The sequence below is a fragment of the Melospiza georgiana genome, chromosome 10 (genome assembly GCF_028018845.1).
Source record: "Melospiza georgiana isolate bMelGeo1 chromosome 10, bMelGeo1.pri, whole genome shotgun sequence".
Classification (NCBI taxonomy): Eukaryota; Metazoa; Chordata; class Aves; order Passeriformes; family Passerellidae; genus Melospiza; species Melospiza georgiana.
In genome coordinates this window covers 1,478,562-1,494,812 of record NC_080439.1, presented here as the reverse complement: position 1 = coordinate 1,494,812, position 16,251 = coordinate 1,478,562, and the positions used below count along the sequence as shown (strand labels likewise).

At 45.3% G+C, this 16,251-nt stretch overlaps 1 protein-coding gene across 1 annotated transcript in view; it reads right to left on the bottom strand.

The window, feature by feature from the left end:
* The window catches only part of RSRC1 (arginine and serine rich coiled-coil 1), a 96,721-nt gene that overhangs the window by 58,209 nt on the left and 22,261 nt on the right, over positions 1-16,251 (bottom strand). Inside the window, exon 5 of the mRNA XM_058031607.1 lies at positions 13,991-14,161. Within this exon, the coding sequence (XP_057887590.1) occupies positions 13,991-14,161 (171 nt within the window). The remainder of the gene's footprint in view (positions 1-13,990; positions 14,162-16,251) is intronic.

Below are 16,251 nucleotides of genomic sequence, written 5' to 3'. Positions count from 1 at the left end.
TGAAGAGGAGTGCAGCCCTTTGGGAGTCATGGTCAAGTTCAGCCCCACAAATTCCCACCTGGCTGGAATTCAGCCCTTGGACTGCACCTGGTCCCATTTGAGCAGCCTGAAACCTCCTGGGGGTTTAGGCATCCCTGTGGGGAGGGATGAAAACCCAGCTTGGAAATGCTGCTGGGTTGAGTTGGTGACTTTGGTTTAATTCCTCTCCCTCCTTCCACCCAGCCCAGGCTGATCTCAGAATATTCTCAGAATATCTCAGCTTTTCATTCCTACACAAGACAAGAATTTCCCCATTCCCAAACAGAGCAAATCCACTTGATCTGAGAATATTTCCTCTCCTCACCTACCTCAGCTTTTTTGGTCAGAAGAGATTTGAGTTTCAGGCTTTCCTCCACAATTAATTTATTATATTTTTTTAATCTCAACTCAATGTAGCTTTAAGGAAAACCTTTGGAAGTCTCTTGGTCTCTCCAGGATGCTCATTCCAAGCAGCCCAGTCTAACTCCCAGTAAGGAAGGAAGTTGTATCTTCCAACAACTTCCATGCTGGGCTGTGTTGCAAGACAAATTCATAAAATTTTAAAAGGGAGAGCTGAAGTCAAGCTTGAGGGGGAATTCCTCAAGTTCCTTGGCCACAAATGAAGAGGAAGAAATAATATTTCATCAAAAGGAAATTAAAACAGAAACTGATTGCAAGTCTCAAACACATCTGACCAAACCCAAGCCTAAGAGACAGTGACAAAATAACCTGGAAATGCTTTGAAATTAATAAAAGCATGAGGGGAAAAAAATCAAATAAAATTAAAACCAGCTACTTGGAGCTCGTAAAGGAGAGGAGATGGACAGGGATCACTAAAGTTCTCACCTTGCTTTTCCCAGGATTCAGCCCAAAACAAGGCTGGGCACCTTTGGGACAGGGCTGGAAACACAGACACAGGCTGATGTGCACCACAGCAGGGTGAGAACAAGGAAAGATCTGCAAGTTCCCCTAAATCACAATTTGTGTTTTTGGTAGAAAATCTGACAGCCTAAAAAAACCCCAAAAGCACCAAGCAAGCTGCCTGAGCTCTTCATGCTCCTTGAGTAGCACCAGAACCTCCTTCAGGCTTCTCATTCCACCAATTATTAAACCTAAAATTCTTACACACCACACTGGCCTCACTCATTTCACTCTCTTGCTCTCAGTAATTTGCTTTTTTAAACTTTTGCTGCCATGAAAAGCCAACACCATCAGTTTGCTTTGGCATTCCTCACTCCCAGCACTTCCAGTGGAAACAGAGCAGGAGTGGCTTTGCAGGGTGGAACAAACTCCCAGCAAAGTGCCAGCCAAGCTCTAGATCAGGAATCCCAAAATCCCAGAAAGGTTCGGGTTGCAATGGACCTTAAGCCCATCCCATTCCAGCTCCCCACGGACACCTTCCCCCAGAATCTCCCAAAAACATTTTGTGTTCTGGCATTTCTTCAATGAAATCAAAATAATTACTGCTGCGCATTATTGACTTACCACCAAATGCGACCAAAAACAGACAAAAATATAAGACATGTCTCATTCTACAGCCAAGATTTCCTTCAAAGGTTGTTTTTAAGTATAGAGAGAAAAGACTCCTGAAGGAATCGAGCACCATAAACAAGGCAGGCTCCAAGGAAACCTGGATCCTAAGGAATTTAGAGGTTGATGGTTAAAACCAGCACCTCCTGTTGTACCTGCAAGTCTTGGAGGTGAAGTGAAATATTCTATTTAAAATAAAAACACCAAATAAGTGGCCAGATCCTCACAGGGCAGCCCTTCCCAGAGGATTCCCAGCCCATACAAAAGGGAATGTGGATGATCCAGCTGACACTGGAGGGAAGAATCCCAAATGCTCAAAGGACCAGGGGAATATCCCCAAGCACCTCGAGTTCCAGACCCACCCAGTGAGCTGTACCCAGGTTTTTGTGCCATGTGTCCTCTCCAGCAGTCCCCCAGCTCTGCTCAGGAGGGACCTCCTGCGACCACTGAGGCTGGAAAAGACCTCCAAGACCATCAAAGTCCAGCCTTCGACCAAATCCTGCAATGAAATCAGGTTATGAAACGGAGATCCAATTTTGTGACCATTCCAGGGCTGCCCTGCCAGTGCTGAACCAATCCTTCAGGGAGGAAATTCCAACCAAAGTCCAACCTGAACCTCCCCTGGCTCTCACAAAGGCTGGAAAACATCCCCAAAAATCACTGAGCCAACCATTCCTGAACCACTGCAGACTGATGCACCCAAAGTGCTGCTGCTTTACTTTAAAATTCTTATTTTCACCTCAAATTTCAAGGTGGTGACCTCAGCCAGCCCAGAGTCAGCTGAGCTCGTGGGTGAATTGAGCTTTTATAATTTCTGAAAGGAGGAGCAGCCAAAAACCCCTTTGCCAACTGCAAGTTCTGCCTCTTTGTGATGCTCCCAGGATCAAGGATTTTCCCTATTGCAACACTCCTCAGATTTGTCTTATTTCCCTCTCTTTAGGAAATGCATCCAGACGATCTCACTGACATCAATCACAACAAACTGCATTTTTGCTAACTGCTGGTGGACGAAGAACGTGGTAGAGAACATTGCAATACTTGTGGCTCAAAGGGATTAAGAGAAAATTTTAAAAATAATAAATAAATGGATAATTTATTAAATTTTTATTTAGAATGAATGTGCAAAATGAGAGACTGATCTCCACAAACAACACCTTGATACTGCTGAAAAACAAACCCCTCATATATTGGCTTTTCACCCATTTTCAGTTTGGGCTGAAAGCTGCAATTTCAACAGACAAGATTATTGTGCCTTGCAAAGAAGTGCCACAAAGGGGAGTCCCCAGAAGGTGGAACTGGAACTGCTCCAAGCAGTCAAACACATCCATGGCATCAGCACAAAGCTCAGGACTTTCACACAAAGGCAGCACAGGATAAGCCACTGCTTAACTTCCAGTCCAAGCAAGATGCTGCAAAGTTACATCAATGTTTTTTGACAATTTTCAGGCCTTTCAAACAGGCCAGGATGGTCCAGCAACACAAATAAATAATATATTAAAATATAGATATTAAAAATATTCCCCTCCTCTGGTCATCATGTCTTCAGTCAACCAGGTCAGCATTTGAGTGAATAACTTTTACAGTTAATTTTTTTACTGTAAAAGTAAATTTTACAATTTACTTTTCACAAAAAATTTACGAAAGTAAATTTTACTCATCCAGTACAAAAAGCAGAGAATGGAAGAAACTGGAAGAATCAAGTGAAAAAATAAAAAAACTTTAGTTTAAAATAATAATGATTAATTATTAATCAATAAAAATTATTATTCTTAAATAGTAATAATAAATATTAATTTTGAAAACTTTGTACCTATTTACAAGAAGATAAAACAGTTTAGTATCTCTAGATGTATTTTTTTGCCCAGCACAGCCAACAGCTGGAGTGAACAATGTTCAAACTGCAGGTGAAATGGGGGAAATAATTTCAACTATGGGGTAAAATTTGCAAACTCTGCTTCATGTCTGGGATTCATGGTGGGCTCTTCCTTCTAAATCTGTAATGATTTACAGAATTACAGAAGCTGCACAAACCAATGGTAGGAACACTAGAAAAATGTCCACTCTTTGTACATAAAACACAGCCTAGCACATGATACTTGGTGTACTACAGAAGGACCAAAAATATTTTTTTTTATTAATAAATTGGTTTTTTAAAACACTTTTTTCCATCCTGCATCTGGCATTTACATTACCAGGTAACAGGCAAGGCTGAAATCAGCACATCCTGAAGCATCTCCTGCACTTGCAGGATGTCACAGAACTGACTGGAAGTGACAAAAAGCCAAGTGCTGAGAAATATTTGAGAAGCTGTAATAGCCCAGCACCAGATAAACATTTTTTTAAAAATTAAAAGGCAGCCCCTAAAGTCAGAGCCAGGGGAATTCACTATCTCTTGGACGTGGAATTGATCTGAATGCAATTACTTTATTCTTTTCAGCTCTGTTTGACTTTGAACTAAACATCAATTAATGCACAAACAAGATCTGTTAACTCCAATACTGATTTCTCCATAAAGGATGTGAAGCAAATTCATTGGCCCCCATTGAATGGCTTGGAGCAATCGCAGCCATCACCCAGGCAAGCTCAACTTCATTTTCCAGTGGTCACTTAAACCCTTAATTGTCACGACAAAACTCCCTCAGCCTCAGGTTTAAAGCCCTGAAATGAGCAAACAAGACATCACATAATGTATGCTCCAAAGCTGGGACCTTCCAGAGCTTCAGCTGCAGAGCAGCCATTGAGCCATGGCCAATGGAAGCTCATTTGAATAATCAATATGACAACCTTATTTTTCTAATGCAAACAGGATTGCTACAGTAAGGTGTCTCACTGCCACATCACAGTCATGGCCTCTTTTAACCCCTAATTAGATTTAGGCGATTATCCCTGCTCTTCCTTACAAGTGTACAGCCCGGATAAGGGATGACAAAAGCTATCTGCCACTTCCTCAGCCTCTGCAGGCTGCAGGTTATGCAGGGAGATACAGGGGAAGATCAGCAAACAATTGTTATTCATATCATCTCCAGTTTGGAGATAGTCACAGTTTGCCATCCGTGCTGAGGGAAAATAGCCCAGAGCATTAGGTAAATGCAAAACCCCCTAAGAACATCGGGGTTACACAGATGGAAATTCAAGGTGATGTTGGGGAATTATGTTTAATTCAAATTGGTTATCACAAAGAGAACTATGGAGCCCTGGTTTTGCGCCTCACACAGGAAGCCCTGCCTTTTCAAGAGATTTCTGTGCATTGTCTGCTGGTGTGTAACATTTTACATGGCTGGTTCTATCAAAATTAAAGGGGGAAAAAAAAGAAATCAAACTTAGAAACAGCAATCCCAAAAGAATTACATTGCTCAACAAAGTCCGAGCAGACAGAGAAGATCTATTACAGAAATGTAATCACATTTCATTTACAAGAACTCTTATCTCAAGCACTTAAACATAACATTTAAACAGTTTTCCATTTTATTGTGCTCAGTATTGAAGCTAATAAGATAGAAAAGTATAATCACGTTAGCAACATTTCTATTGCATTACATAAACACAGCAGAGATTAAAGGCAGAGCAGGGAAGGCAGTGTCTGCAAACTGAGCCCTGCCTTCCTGCTGGCACACAGGGACAGCACTGGGACCGTGGGTGACAAGTGCCACGCTGAAATGGGATCCTGGCCTCCCAAAATGGCCCTTCCCAGGCTGCCCAAAAAAGGGATTTCACCACACGTTCTCCACATGGGAAGGGGTTTGGGAGAGAAGTCCTGGCTCTTACTGGAAGGATCATTTATCCAAGACAAGTAAAATTTTCAGAATTGCTACAAAACCCATTTGGACAGAGCTTTGAAAAGCACTGAAGGGGAATATATTTTAAAAGATGTTGAGGTGTGATTTCAAGGTTTACCCCAGAACCGGGGTCCCTGCCCGACCATTCCCTCTCAGGTGTGTCAATCATCCCTCCTTTCCCCACCCTGCAAGGGCCAGACAAGCCAAGGCACATCCCTTCTGGCTATATTGGTAAATATTCCAATAAAAATATTGCATAAGTGGTGATGAACCCCTTACCAGCACTGCTTGAAGCAGCTCCAATGCAACCCCTGCTCTGGGGCTGCATTTCCGTGGGGCAATCTCTGCAGCCCTGCCCAGATTGCTGCTCCATGCCAGCCCAGGGAGGGACCGCAGGGCTCGCCTGGTGCCACCCCAGGGCACAGCACTGGAACTGCCCCTGGGAGGCTCCAGAGCCCCTCTGGTCTGGGGCAATTCCCTGGGATCAGCCCCTGCCCCTTCCTCTGGCGCCAGGCCCTGCTCCCAAAGTGGCTCCAGAACTTGCAGGACAGAGAAGAGAAACAACCAACCATGAGAGGAGAAAAGGCTCCAGGAGAGCTCAGAGCCCTGGCAGAGCCTGCAGGGGCTCCAGGAGAGCTGCAGAGGGACTGGGGACAGGGATGGAGGGACAGCACACAGGGAATGGCTCCCAGTGCCAGAGGGCAGGGATGGGTGGGACATTGGGAATTGGGAATTCCTGGCTGGGATGGGATTGCCAGAGCAGCTGGGGCTGCCCCTGCATCCCTGGCAGTGCCCAAGGCCAGGCTGGACATTGGAGGAAATACAGTTATCAAATCCCAGGAAACTTCATCAGAAAAAAATTCCTCTCCCATAACAATGTGAGAAGCACAACCTAAAAATAAGGCACGAGTCAGAATATATTACAGGGCAGAGTAGAATTCTCAAAAATTGTATCTAAAACCTACAGCATATAAAATTTTGAGCCTGTAACATCAAGACCTAATTATCCACTCTCCATTTACTGAGTTATTGTAGCATTAATGTTTAAAAAAGGAAAAAAGCAGCAGAACTATTAAAATTTATCTTTGAAGCTCATGGACAGAGTTTCCAACAAGCTCTGGGGCCTAAAGCTTGCTTTGTTTTTTAAAATAAATTAATTGATGGACTTTAATCTTTTGTCCTCCTCAATAAAAAGCACATTGTGACCCTTTAAATCAGATTTAGTGGCTCTCACTCCTTATAAACCCCTTCCTTCTCTTCCCTCTTCATGCTTCTGACCCACTGGGGACCTGTAAATTAACTCCAAGCAGAAACTCCCACTGCAACATCATCCAAAACTTCACCCAGGTTTTGTTCATACTGTTTAGTGTGGCCAGGAAATAAAGGCAGAGCAAAGGAGGAAGGAAAAAGGAAAAAGGGAGATGGCAGAGGGAGGCACATGACGCCTTCTTACCACTGGCCCTGCAATCCCAATTCCTCTGGTGAACACTCTCCATTGTCTGGATTTCCCTAATATTTTTCAATGCCCACCTGACAATAATCAATGGAAAATTCCCTTTTCCCTCTTGGACACAGCATGATCCCATTAAGCAGCCTCAAAAGATTCTGCTCTGAGCAGCCAAGGCAGACCTTCCTGATCAATTCCTTAATCCATTTGGAGAGAATGGACTGGTCCTGCTGCTTCAGTTTCAGCCCAGGAAAAATCATTCCCAACATAATTCACCATTACATGGGCCTTGTATTACAAGAACTTCAGCTGCTGGAGCAGCTGAGGAGCGAGGCAGGATCCAGGAGAATCCAAGATGTTTCCTCTGGGTCTCCCCATTCCCACCCTGGAAGGCACACTAAGCATTTCCCAGCCCTGTTCTCATGGATATTTGAAGGTGTTGGTTTTTACACTAAATAATGTAAAAATCAGTGGCTGGAGTGGAAGCCATTCCCAGAGTTTTGCCCCAGAAAAAGTGCAATGCATCAGGTTGCCATAATCTAAAAAAAAAAAAAAAAAAAAAAAAAAAAAAAAAAAAAAAAAAAAAAAGAAGGAATAAATCCAACACAATGCTGAATTATTGTCACAAGGACCACTCTGCTCCATGGGGAACATCATCCCATCCTGCTGGGGAACCAGAGGGGATCATTCCAAGAAGGGATCAGGGGATTCTCAATGAACAAAGAAGGACATGAAGGTCAAGAGCAGCCTCTGCATCTGGAAATCTCCTGTGGGAACCAGACCCACAAGTTCCAGAATGGAAAATTTGGGTTGGCAAGTCTCTCCCCCATGGGAAGATCCAAGAGCCTTCCCTCCTCAATGGAAAATCACTGCAATGAAAGGATGTGCAAGCAGGAAAATGGGAGCACAGGTTATAAACTCTGTAGGGTTTCACTCCTGCTGGGTAGGAACAACCTGCCCTGCACAGAACCAGGGGTGCCAAGGATGAAAGCAGGGGCTGGAAGTGAATTGTGGAATCACAGAAAGCTTTGGGCTGGAAGGGACCTTAAATCCCACCCAGTGCCACCCCAGCCATGGCAGGGACACCTCCCACTGTCCCAGGTGCTACAATTCCCAATGTCCAACCTGGCCTTGGGCACTGCCAGGGATCCAGGGGCAGCCACAGCTGCTCTGGGCACCTCTGCCAGGGCCTGCCACCCTCCCAGCCAGGAATTCCTTCCCAATATCCAACTACATCCTTCTTCTCTTAATTTAAAACTATTCCCTCGTGTCCCATCACTGATAACAATTTAAATTATTTAAGTTCGTCACATTATTTTATAATTCCAAACAACAGAAAGGTCCAAAATTAGACCAGGATTAGAAATGCGTCCTCCAAACAAAGATTCTCCTTCCCTTCCTAATCACAGCCATGGACGGTTTATAATCTCCACAGCAGGTAAGCTCATTCCAAAAAAGCATTTCCAATCCAAAATACGAGGCGCAACAGCGAGTTTAATATTTTTAATGTGAATTTCAATTTCCCTTTACCACAGCATGATCTTTCAGATGGGCTGTGTGTGACCTGCCCCTCCTGTGCCTGCTCTGAGGAGCAGTTTTCTGTTTGGGGCTGGGTTTTCCCTAAATCCTTGCTGGGACTGGGGTTTAGTGGCAGGATGCAGGAGCAGGGTGCAGGGTGAGGTGATTACTCTATCTCTGCTGTTCAGTATCTGCAGGGTGTCTCAGTGCCACTCCAACTCCTTAAACCCAGTAAAGAGATTACAGCTCACACTAACTGGATTTGCACAGCTCTGGATCATTCAGTTTGGATTCCTCCTGCCCAGATTAAGGGAGGCCATTAAAACAATAGTCAGCTGCTCTCCCAGCACAAGGTGTCCCAGGGAAAAAAAAACCCAAAACTCCACGTTTACATTCAGAGCGTGTGTGTGTTTGGACATGTGGGCAAACAAAACCCTCCTTCAGCAGGAACACCCCACGTTCAAGGGATGATTCCCCCCAAACCCCAGGATAATGCAAATTATATAGTTATAAAAGGACAATCAGGGTGGCTGGCAGTTTTAAGGAGCGGATAGTTTGGAAAATTTTAAACAGCTTAAAAGAATGTGTGTCTTTGAAGATACTGCCTTCAAATGCATTCCAAAACCTATTTCTGGAAATAGGGAGAAATATAATTCCCTCAGCATAGTCCATGAATTTAGCAGGGAAGCTCATTTGACAGCCATCACTAACTGACAGTCTGAACTACAGAATCTGAACACAAAACTTAGATTTTTGTACTTAGCACAAAAAGTACTTAATGAATGAAAACGAAATGTTTACTCTGAACTAAATTCTATTTATTTTCCAGAGCCAGTGGTTCCCCAGCACCTCCTGCACAGTTTTGCTCCACAGCTCACACACGTGTGCCATCCACACTGGCTTTTCCAGCTGTCTGGGAGTGAAAGGAAAAGAAATCATCCCATACGCTGCTGCCCATTAAATAAATGGCCAGCCTTTTGAGTCCTAAAAGAGGATTTTTAGCAAACAAAAAGAAAAACAAGGCCAACACAGCTTAGACAACAATAGCAACAAATCTCGGTCAAAGGCAAGTGACCCTCGAGCTGCTCTGGGCATATGGAGGTCTCAGTCCTTTTCAGAGAAAACCCTTCCTCTGCTTCCCATTAGCCTTTGGCTGACTTACAGGGAGGAAACTGTCCTGCTCTGGCCTCTCAGCTGCTTCCTCTGCCTCCCAGCAGAGCTCAGATCCTCACCCATCACCCCAAACACGCCCAGGGGTTCCCTGGATCCCCACCCCGGGCACTGCAGGGACCAGCCCAAACTGCTCAGCTCCTTTTCCACCAGCAAACACAGATCCTGACAGGGCAAGGGATTCAATCTTTCTGCTCTGAGTCACCCAGAGACCTATTGCTGGTGACTTCTTCATTACCTGCTCCCGTCACCTCATGCTTGGGCTCTGCCTGCAGGCTGGAGGCAGAGAGAAAGGCAAAAGGAGTAAGAATAAATTATTAATTAATCAATAGAAGAGGCATTTTGGTTTTACTGTGGTTAAGTGACTCCTTTGCCATCCTAAAGATCCTGGAAAATCTAATTTGAGTCCAAGGAAGTGCCTGGCAGCCACTGGAGTATCCCAGGCTAGACAAAGGGGCTCAAGCTCTTTCAATTTTAGAAGCTGTTCTTCAAGAAGCTACCAAAGGAAATCACTGGAGCCAAGGAGTCCTACCAAGCATCTTAAAACTTTACTGCAAGCACTTCTCAAAGTCCTCGTAATTTAGCCCAGACACTGAAAATAAACCTACCTGGATTAAGGAAAGGGTTTTCCCTTCTGCCAGAAGATATTTCTCCCATAAGCATTCAAACTACTTTCCACCACAGGATGGAGTAGTTTGGTTTCAGCATTCAAAATGCAGTTGCTAATTTTAAACAGATTTTAAAGAAGTTCTCCAGTATTTCTAGGAATGTCCATGTTTAAGAGGGATTTTTGGCCACATTCTACAATTCCCAGCAGCCCATTTCTGCTGCCCATTTCCATTTTCCTGGAAGCACCTCCTCTAGGATGTTTACAACTCAACAACAAGAATTTGATCAAGGTTGAACCATGGCATGCAAGGGTCCAGCCCAGCAGCAATCCTTATTTATTCTATTTGGGATCAGAACTTCCAAAATGAATGCATTTTCCTCCTGGACTCCTGAGCTACAAACCAAACACAATGTACTTTATATTTTCTTCATAAACCTCTTTGAAATAAACTCCAAAGAGAATTGAAACAACCAACAAGAACTCCTGAAAGAGAGACCTGAGCAGTGCAAATTAAACAAGCCTTGTAGCATCCTGAACATCAATTTGTGTTTGCACATTTCTGCTCCTTGAGAAATGGATTTTGGCAGGTCAGATTTTGAGGAAAAGGTCTTGGAGAGACAGAATCAGCCTTCCCAACCCCTCAGCTCTGGTGTAACACAGGCCCCAAACGTGCCAGAGGAATCCTTCCTCCCAATCAAGCATTCCCCCTCTGCTGCTGGTGAAAGGCAGCGAGATCTCTCTTTACAACCCTCGTCTTGCCCAATAAATTTTGCATGAAAACATGTCAGCCCAGCCCAGAATTCCTGCTGGCAGGCTGGGAGGGTGATGAATGTTTAATGCAAACAACACCCCCAGCCTGGTGTCAGACAACAGCTCCTGCACAGCCCCTTTGATCCCAGCACAGCTTCCCAGCACTTCGGGGGTGCTCTGCCCCACACAACTCCATCACCTATATGCAAATCAGGGCCAATTACCATCAATGACTTCCTACTGCACTGGCTGGGAAGAAGGAAGGGGAAAATAATCCTGTGCCAAGCTCCAGGAGAGTGTGACTCTGGAAAGTCCAATATTGCCACTTGACTGCTGATGTTCCTCCAAACAGCAAAAATCTCATCAACAGCCATCAATGAGCCACGTGCCATCCATGGGGCACTGGGTATGGATCCACTCCAAGGGACTGCAGGAAATGCCACTGGAAAATGGCCCTCAGACTGGGGGACCTCGGTGAAGCCTCAAAGCCCTGAAGTGTGGAACTGACAGGAAAAATGGGGATTGTGTTGGAACAAGGAGCTCCTCAGCTCTGGAGTACTGACAGGACCCAGGGAGTGGCTCCCACAGCCAGGGGAAAGGATGGATGGGATATGGGGAAGGAATTGTTCCCTGGAGAGAGGGAAGGGGCTGGCACAGGTGCCCAGAGCAGCTGTGGCTGCCCCTGGATCCCTGGCAGTGCCCAAGGCCACCTGGAGCAGCCTGGTCCATGGAAGGTGGCCCTGCCATGGCAGGAGCTGGAATGAGATGGGATTTAGGGATGGTCCAGCCCAAACCATTCCAGGATTCTGGGATCTGTCAGGGTATTTAGGAAGCTGTGAAACCATTGATGCTCAAATGTATCAATAACCTCATTAAAGATCAGCAATTAAACCAGTGGTCAGGTTTGATTAAGGGTTCACCACTTCTTTTCTCTTAACGACTGAGGAGCTGCTCTTAATTTATTCCATTAAAAATTGTCAAAATCACTTGGAGAAGTAATCCCAAATTCCACCAGTACACAAGAAACTACGAGACTAGGAAATCTAAATCTAGGAAAAAACTAAATCTAGGAAAATTTATATAAAACTAACAAGCTTTTAGTAGCTTTGCCCCCCAATTTTAACAATAAGCAAGGAGCCTTATGAAAAACACATCTCAGAACAACAGAATTTGCATGTTTAGAAGCTGATCAAGACTCAAAACATCAAAATTCAACAGCACACCCAACCAGGTCAATGAAGACACGCATGCAGGTTGTTTTAAAACAAGAGAATTTCAAAAAGCATAAATAAAAGATGAATGCAATGCTTTGATTAGTACAAGAAATACTGGGAAAACATTGTAGTGCTGTAAAACCCCTCACTTGTGCAGACTTGGACAGCTGAGGGCTTCCTGCATGTAGATGTTGCTGGTCTAAACGTGGGATTTGGGGCTGGAGGGAACTCCCTGGAGCTCCCCACATTCCCAGGATTTCCCTCCATCATGGCTGGACAAGTGGAACATCCCTTAAAACATTTCAGGGTGTAAGAGGAGAGGAGCTGAGGTGTCTCACAGCCCAGCTCATGAACATCTGGTACTTCTCCAGCACCCCAGAAATTCAGTGCTCAATGTTAGAGAATCATCACTGAAATGGGGAATGTCAAAGGACAATGCCCAGAATATGTTTTTAAAATAATTTTAGTTTTTTCTTTTGAAATTCCTCTTGAGATGTTTACTGTGACAAGATCTCCCTTGAAAGAATCTAAAGTTGCCTGAAAAAAGCCCCAAGAACAGACCTTTCCCCCTCACATCTACAAACATAGCCAAGCCAAGGACAGAAAATCATCATTAGGACTCACAGGAGCCACAAACAAATTTGCTGCTTAATTAGTGAAAAAAAAAGCATTTTGATTTTGTGCTTTAGAGGAGCAGTAAAGCCCCAAATATACAACATCTCTCAGATAAGCCACAGTGCTGCCAAGCTGAAATACCTCCTTTTATGCAAAGTTAAACTATAAAGTCAAGCAGCACCTGAGAATTTATGTCCCTTCTTCCCACAATCTGGCTTCAGGCTGATCTTCATTACAGCTCCAAAGCAGCTATTTTGAATAAATACATTGCAAACAGCCATGAATTTAAACTGGGAACCAGACCTGGTCCTTGAGGTGCCTTTGAGGAAGGATCTGCTCAAATACTGAGGCCACAGGATTGTTTCCACCAGGGATTCCCTGATGCTGGAGGTTCTGGAAGGGCTCTGTAGAATAATGAGACTTTCCAGACTCTGGGTCTAGAAACTAAATCTGCTTGGAGAGTCCAAACTGGATCCAACTCAACCAGGAATTTTCCTGCTGCCACAGGGAACAAAGGGAGAATTCCAGAAGCCAACAGAAGCCCAAATGTGGGTGGAATATATTGCTCCAGAAATTCCCCAGGAGCATTTTCAGTGGGAATCCACCCAAGGGAAGGTCATGAAGTGACACCTCAGTGTTTTGGGTTTTTTTGGAAGGGATCTGACAAAGAGGGAAAAGCAAACAGCCAGGAAAGGCTGCATCAGATCATGATGCATAAAGCAGAGGGAATTACGTGAATTACATAAAATATAAAAAAATTACATTGCCTTTCCTGCAATCTGTCATCAGCAACCCCAGTTATTCCAAGCAGAAATTCAACTACAGCAGGTTCTCAAGGGTTCCCATCATTCACCCAGAGCAAGGCTTGTGCTGGAACTGCATTTGTGAGCCTCAACCACAGCCCAGGAGGAACTCCTGCCCCTGGGAGGAGGTGTAGGTGTGTGTGAACAGTGAAACCCACCTTCTTCTAGGAAGAAGCCCTCATGCTTTCCAATATTCCTCATTTTCCCCTATATCATGGCTATTACATATGGGAAGAATGTTTATATTAACAAATTGCAGAAGGTCTTTAACCCACCTGAAACCAAGCAAGGAGAGAAAGGGTGGAAAATTAAACCATCACTTAGTGTGAAACATTACCACACTGCAGAACTGTAAAACCCTACAAACCCCACTCTCCAAACAGTTTGAATAATTCCCCACCTTTCAAATATTCTGCATTTACATAAGCTTAGTTGATATCAAGTACAATTTAAAGGAAGATTATTATAAAGGAAGAGTAAAAGGACATGGTGTTGCTGCCCGGTTTTGCTCCAGCTGTATCACTTGCCGTTTCACTCACCCAGCCTTGGTGCCGTGGGTCTCCTTCTCCTTCCCTTTGCCCTTGTCCTTGGCTTTGTCCTTGTCCTTGTCCCTGCCCTTGCGGCGCTCCCGGGACCCGCTGGGCGTTCTCCTGTGGCCGGACCTCTCGCTGCTGCGGCTGTAGGAGCGCTGCCGTGCCCGCGACCGCGACCTGCACAGCACAGAGACATCAGCTGCAAGAGAATTCCTGACAGAGCAAGGGCATGCTGTGCTCCTACAGGAACTGGACAGCCCTGGCCTGCAGGTGACACAGCTACTTTGGAGGAACACAGGGACCCAGCCCTGTGACAGAACCTCTCACTGCTGCGGCTGTAGGAGTGCGGCAGCGCCCACGACCTGCAGGGACACACAGACACCAGGTGGAGAAGGGTTCTGGGCAGAACAAGGACATGCCCCACTCTTACAGGAACTGGACAGCCCTGGCCTGCAGGTGACACAGTTACTTTGGAGGAACACAGGGACCCAGCCCTGTGGCTGGACCTCTCACTGCTGCGGCTGTAGGAGCGCGGCAGCGCCCACGACCTGCAGGGACACACAGACACCAGGGGGAGAAGGGTTCTGGGCAGAACAAGGACATGCCCCACTCTTACAGGAACTGGACAGCCCTGGCCTGCAGGTGACACAGTTACTTTGAAGGAACACTGGGACCCGGCCCTGCGGCAGAACCTCTCACTGCTGCGGCTGTAGGAGTGCTGCTGTGACCATGACCGTGACCTGCAGAGACACACAGACACCAGGTGGGGAAGAATCTTGGCAGAACAACGACACGCCCCACTCTTATGGGAATTGGACAGCCCTGGCCTGCAGATTGTAGAGTTCCTTTGAAGTAACACAGGGACCCGCTGTGGGTTCTCCTGTGGCAGAACGTCTTGCTGCTGCAGCTGTAGAAGCACCACCACAACTGCGACCTGCACAACCACAGAGACCCCAGGTGGAGAAGGACTCTTTGCATAACAAGGACATGGCCTACTCCTACAAGAAATGGACAGCCCTGGCCTGCAGGTGACACAGTTACTTTGAAGGAACACTGGGAGCCAGCCCTGTGGCAGAACCTCTCGCTGCTGCGGCTGTAGGAGTGCTGCTGTGACCATGACCTGCAGGGACACACAGACACCAGCTGGAGAAGAGTTCTGGGCAGAACAAGGACATGCCCTACTCTTACAGGAACAGGACAACCCTGGCCTGCAGATGAGAATTAATTTGAAGTAACACAGGGACCCAGCCCTGTGGCCAGACCTCTCGCTGCTGCGGCTGTAAGAGCGCAGTGTTCTCTTTGGGGTCCGTGCTGGGCAGCACAGAAATCCAAAGTTCTCGGCATCCAGGACTCCAACACTCCAAGATCATTGAGTCCAACCCAGCCCTAACACCCCAACTAAACCTGGCACTGAGTGCCACACCCAGTCTGCTTTTAAACACCAGGGATGGTGACTGATGCCTAAAGAGGCTGCCTGGAACAGAGGCTGGGCAGAGTTAAAGCAATCAGACAGGGATTTATTAAAATGCCTTCAAAGGATACACCTTGGGCAGTGCAAGAGCCTGACCAAGGCTACACCCAAAACAGACCCAAGATGGACCCCAAGTCACAAGTTCTCACATTTTTACAAGTTTTGGTCCATTTCCATATTGGAGTAAAAGCAACTGGAAAAGAGATTCTGATTAAAACAGGTTAAATCTTTTACAGGATCTACTGGATTATCTAAACAAGCAGAAGAGGAGTCACCAAAACACTTGTGGGGAAGCACCCAGGTAGTGAAGGAAGGTTCTCCTTCACCAGAGAAAGAAGGGGCTGCTTCTAGGCAGACAACAAGGATCTCCATAGTGTAAAATACCAAATTAGCCTAACAAAGTACCATCAATTCCTCTGCCTTCCTCCACAGAGATATCTAGGTAACTTTTTTCTCCAAAAACCACAGTGAGTGAAGTCAGACTCAGACATCACCAGGCTTAGTTTGCTACCAAGGGTTTCAGTTCCAGGTTTTAGAAGATTTTGGCTACTCAGCCCTGAACACAAACACTTTAAATGCCTTAAAGGTCTAGAGTGAAAATCTCAGAGACCTTACTGCCCTACCTCACAATTAGAAAATTTCATCATCAGAACAATCCATGAGCCATTTCTCACCAGCACTGCTCCTCAGCCTTGTTATATTTTTTATTATTTAATTTTAATTAAATAATAAAAAGTGTTATTTTTTATTAAATTTCAATACATTTAATAAATACACCTAATAATGCAGCATATGT